At 39.2% G+C, this 5,663-nt stretch overlaps 1 protein-coding gene across 1 annotated transcript; it reads right to left on the bottom strand.

Annotated features, from left to right (window-relative positions):
• Positions 1-508: 508 nt before the first annotated feature.
• LOC131645548 (uncharacterized) lies at positions 509-1,825 on the bottom strand. Its single transcript, XM_058915956.1, has one exon. The coding sequence runs from the start codon at positions 1,823-1,825 to the stop codon at positions 509-511; it is 1,317 nt and encodes a 438-aa protein (XP_058771939.1).
• Positions 1,826-5,663: the final 3,838 nt, after the last annotated feature.

Genomic DNA, 5,663 nt, shown 5'->3' with positions numbered 1-5,663 from the left:
TAAAAAGGTTTTTACCTGCGATTTAACACGAAATGCTGATCTAGAAACGTGAAATCTATAGAGTTTAGGTTTTAAATCGAGATTTTAACAACCTTGGTTTCACCATCACTTCCACCAGCATGATCATCATCTGCAGACCGCTCAAGTCTTTGAATGAGCTTTTCAAGCTTCATCTTCCTATTGTCCAACTCTTTACAAGTCTCTTTCAGCTCAGCAATAAGAGAGGATTTGTTCACAGATTTGCTGGTTTGTGATGTCCCAACAGATGTTATGTCATCTGACCTTTGGAGCAGCTTATAGTGGAAGGACAAAGCACTCTCCCTCTTACACACAGAGTCTTTAGCTTTCAGAATTCCAGGGTATTGCTTGAGGATTATCCCACATATCAAGGATGGAAAAGCAATGGGTAGCTTGGTAGCAGAGGTACCAACATGCCTCATAGTTTGATCAAATATGTAAGTTCCATAATCAAACTTTGTCTTGGTTCCCACAGCATATATGAATCTACCTAGGCCAACGCAATGGTAGAAGTGTGATTGGTAGGCACCCAGTTAGCAGCACCAATTTTGTGCAGCAAAGCATACCTGACATTAAGAAGACTAGCAGACAATTTACTCTTTATGGGCCATTTCTTAACCTTGCCACCAGTGATAACTTTGCACACCTCATTGTCAGTCACTTCAAGCTCAGGTTGAGCCTCATCATCCCTACCTAGATAGAGGTTGACAACAGTTGGGGAGAAATCTATACATTTTCTTCTAACATACACCTTATGAAAATCCTCAGCTTTCCCATCAGCACAATCTTGAGACAAATTTACTATAAACTCCTTCACGAGCATTTCATAGCATTTAGAAAGATGAGTAACAGTTTTAAGCAAACCTGCAGATTTGATGAGCTTCATGACCTCTTGACATTCCAGAGCATCATTTGCAAGCTCTCTTTCCAGAGCCAGTCTTCTCTGATAAACAAACTTCCACTGGATAGCATTTGAAGCATAGTGCAAATAAATGTTGTCCAAGGGAACATCACGAACCTTTGTGGAGGATTTGGTGACAGCAATCTTCTTCTTTGAAGGGATGTCAGGGACATCACTTAGGACATTGTCCTCTGAGTCAGAAACACTTCTTTCTTTCCTCTTCTTCACAGCAACCTTGCTCCCAGTTCTTGAAGATTCAGCAGGGACCTTCTTGATCTTTTCTTTGGTGGCATTCTTTAGAGGAGCAACTTTAGTCTTGGGAAGATGTTGATCATCAACCTGCTGTCCCCTTCGAGCCTTGACTCTGTTAGAAATGCTAGAGATGAGGTCATCATCAGCAATGTCAATAGGATCATCTAGATTATCCAGATCCACCACATCATTTACACTGTCAATAGGGCGAGTAAGCTTCTCTTTAGGAGAAGTAGCAGTGACCTCTTCAGCTTTCTCTGTTTCAAGAATCTCAGCATCTTTAGCTCCAGATGTTTCAACATCTTTAGCATCAGAAGTCTCAACATTGTTAGCTTCAGATGTCTCAACATCAACATGATCTTTGCTAGCATCAACTTGATCATCTTTGCTGTTCTTAGGAGCAGAAGCTTGGGCTAAAGGAACAGATATTCCTTCTACCTTGTGACCTTCATTCAAGATTCTCGTGACAAGACCTGCGATCGCATTGTGGACATATGCAGAACCCTCTTTATCCCTAGCAGAAAAAGTTTCTGGAACGGACCCACCAGTCGATTTTCGTGCATGCATCTTTCTTGGTATACTACTAACAGGATCAGTAGCCGGAACCGTGTTCAAGGGCACAACATCCATCACAACATCCTGATCACTCACCATATTTGGAGAATAGAATACTATTGGCCCCACAAACGGTTAATTGCTATAATTCCTCACAAAGACAAATACCTAGCTTACTTCTCAAATTTTTAAATTGATTAGCATCCAAAGCTTTTGTGAAAATATCAGCTAGTTGAAGGTTAGTAGCAACATGTTCCAAGGCGATTACTTTATCTTCAACAAGATCTCTTATGAAGTGATGCCTAATATCAATGTGCTTGGTCCTACTATGCTGGATAGGATTCTTTGAAATATTAATGGCACTTAGGTTGTCACAATATAATGTCATGACATCTTGTGTGACATTATATTCTGTTAACATTTGTTTCATCCAAACAAGCTGAGAACAACTACTTCCTGCTGCAATGTATTCTGCCTCTGCAGTGGATAGGGATACACAATTTTGTTTCTTGCTGAACCATGAGATAAGGTTATTCCCCAAGAAGAAACATCCTCCTGACGTACTTTTTCTGTCATCAGCACTTCCAGCCCAATCTGCATCACAATATCCAGTGAGAATTGGTTCACACCCATGAGAGTAGAGCATACCATACTTACAAGTACCATTCACATATTTCAGAATCCTCTTGACTTGATTTATGTGACTGATCTTGGGTTCTGCTTGATATCTAGCACACACCCCAACAGCAAAAGCAATATCAGGCCTACTAGCTGTGAGATACAACAGACTTCCTATCATGCTTCTATACAAACTTTGATCAACATTAGTGCCCTTTTCATCTTTGGACAATTTTAAATGAGTAGGTGCAGGTGTTCTTTTGTGACTAGCATTTTCCATCCCAAATTTTTTGACAATGTTTTTGGCATACTTGCTCTGAGAGAGAAAAATTGAGTCTTCCATCTGTTTAACTTGCAGCCCAAGAAAGTAAGTTAATTCTCCAACTAGACTCATTTCAAATTCTGATTGCATCTGATCAACAAAATGTCTAATCATCTTGTCTGACATCCCACCAAACACAATATCATCCACATAGATTTGAGCAATCAGGATCTTTCCTCCTTCATCTTTAACAAAAAGAGTTTTATCTATCCCTCCTTTCCTGTAACCATTACTAGTAAGAAACTCAGTTAGTCTCTCATACCAAGCTCTAGGAGCTTGTTTCAGGCCATAAAGAGCTTTTCTTAGTTTGTACACATGATCAGGATGGTTTGGATCAGCAAAGCCTTTAGGTTGTTCCACATAAACTTCCTCACTCAAGTATCCATTTAAGAAACCACTCTTCACATCCATCTGGTATAGTTTGAATTTTAGAATACAAGCAACTCCTAACAACAATCTAATTGACTCAAGTCTAGCAACAGGAGCAAAAGTTTCATCAAAGTCAATTCCTTCAACTTGAGTGTATCCTTGAGCAACTAGCCTTGCTTTGTTTCTGATAATAGTTCCCAGTTCATCTGACTTATTCTTGTAAACCCATTTTGTTCCAATGACATTTGTACCTTTAGGTCTTGGAACCAGCTCCCATACTTCATTCCTTTCAAACTGGCCTAGTTCTTCTTGCATAGCATTAATCCAAAACTCATCTGTCAATGCTTCCTTAACATTCTTGGGTTCAATTTTTGATACAAAACAGGAGTTTGAGACCTGTTCTCTTGACCTTGTAACAACTCCACTGTTGGGATCTCCTATAATAAGTTCACTAGGATGATCTTTTTGAACTCTTATAGAGGGTCCTTTGTTAGAGGGTTCAGCTTCAGCTTCTGTAACAGTAGGACTTCAATCATCTTCTTTCTTAGATCCTTCAGCTGCGGGTTCCCATAATGTTTCAACATCATCTGTGACATCTGCTTGTTTGTGAACATCATCAACCACTACATTTATGGATTCTATGATTATTCTGGTTCTTGAGTTGAAAACTCTAGAGGCTCTGCTGTTTGTAGAGTAGCCCAGAAAAATCCCTTCATCACTCTTGGAATCCATCTTCCTTCTGTGATCTCTATCAGCAAGAATGTAACACTTACTACCAAACACGTGGAAGTATTTGACAGTGGGTTTTCTTCCCTTCCAGATCTCATACAAAGTGGTAGAGGTTCCCTTCCTTAAGGTAACTCTATTATGAACATAACAAGCAGTATTCATGGCTTCAGCCCAGAAATAAATAGGGAGTTTCTTAGCATGAATCATAGCTCTGGCTGATTCTTGAATGGTTCTATTTTTCCTTTCAACAACCCCATTTTGCTGTGGAGTAATAGGAGATGAAAATTCATGGTGTATCCCTTCAGAGGAGCAGAAATCAGCAAACTTTTGATTCTCAAATTCCTTTCCATGATCACTTCTGATTCTCACAACATCATTTTCCTTTTCCCTTTGAATTCTTTGACACAGGTCTTTGAATACATCAAACACATCTGACTTCTCTCTGATGAAGTTTATCCAAGTGTATCTGGAGTAGTCGTCCACAACCACATAAGCATATTTCTTTCCACCAAGACTTTCCATTTGCATAGGTCCCATCAAGTCCATATGAAGCAGTTCTAGAACCCTGGAAGTAGTCAGATGTCTAACCTTTGGATGTGACATCCTGGTTTGTTTTCCTACCTGACATTCACCACATATTCTTCCTTCATCAATTTGTAACTTGGGAATTCCTCTCACAGCTTCCATAGAAATAATCCTTTTCATACCTCTTAGATGAAGGTGACCAAGTCTTTGATGCCACAACTTTGCTTCTTCTTCTTTAGAACATACAGTTGAGTAGCTAGATTCATGAGAAACCCACAAGTAACAGTTATCTTTGGATCTGACTCCCCTCATTACTACTTCCTTTCCTTCATTAGTAACCACACACTCAGCTTTAGTGAAGTTAACTTGGTATCCTTGGTCACAAAGTTGACTAATGCTTATGAGATTAGCAGTCAAGCCTTTGACCAACAAGACACCTTCCAGATTTGGAACTCCTGAGCAGTCTAGTTTTCCAACCCCTTTGATTTCTCCTTTAGCTCCATCACCAAAAGTTACATAGCTAGTAGAATGGTTTTTGATATCTACTAATAGATTCTTGATTCCAGTCATGTGTCTGGAACATCCACTGTCAAAATACCAATCTTCTTTGGTTGATACTCTGAGAGATGTATGAGCTATTAAAGCCATATTTTTAGGTGTCCACTGTTGCTTCTTGATGGGCATGATCTGCTTGGGTCTGTAGTATGGAGCTTGGTCTGGGTATCCATATAATCTGAAACAGAAGGGCTTAATGTGTCCAAATCTACCACAGTAATGGCATCTCCATCTTTGAAATTTCCTCTTCATTTTACTTTTGTCATGATGTTGAGTCACATGTTTTGACATCGGGTTCAACATCTTAGATTCTGGTTTAGCATTACTACTAGCTTGAGGATGTTTCTTTGCACCAACAAATCCTATACCAGACATATCTCCTGAACCCTTTCCAATCTGTAAAATCTCTTCCAACATATCAGAACCACTGTTTAACATTTTGACAGATTTTGACATCTGATCAAGTTTGGATGTTAGCATGGTAACTTCACTGTTTAGACCAGATATAGTTTCACGAAGCCCTGTGTTATCAGCCTCCAACTGGACTATGTATTTCTTCTGCTTTTCACCTTGTTGACAGACTTCAGCACTTCTGATACATAGCTTCCTGTAAGATGCTGCCAATTCTTCAAAGGTTAGGTCATCTTCACTAGAATCTTCATCAGAGACACAAACACCAGTAAGGGCTGTGACATGTTTGGCAGATTCTTCTTCAAAATCACTCTCAGAATCTTCATCAGACCAGGAGACTGATGTAACACCCCATATTTTCTAAATTTAATTTAATTGGAAATTAAATTATTATTTGGAATTATTCAG

The sequence above is a fragment of the Vicia villosa genome, linkage group LG1 (assembly GCF_029867415.1).
Source record: "Vicia villosa cultivar HV-30 ecotype Madison, WI linkage group LG1, Vvil1.0, whole genome shotgun sequence".
Classification (NCBI taxonomy): domain Eukaryota; kingdom Viridiplantae; phylum Streptophyta; class Magnoliopsida; order Fabales; family Fabaceae; genus Vicia; species Vicia villosa.
The sequence above is the reverse complement of the archived record's forward strand: the minus strand, read 5'-3'. Positions and strand labels throughout refer to the sequence as shown.

Bases quoted from the DNA above. Each gene is read 5' to 3' on its own strand.
- LOC131645548 (XM_058915956.1), bottom strand. From the start codon at position 1,825: ATGGTGAGTGATCAGGATGTTGTGATGGATGTTGTGCCCTTGAACACG.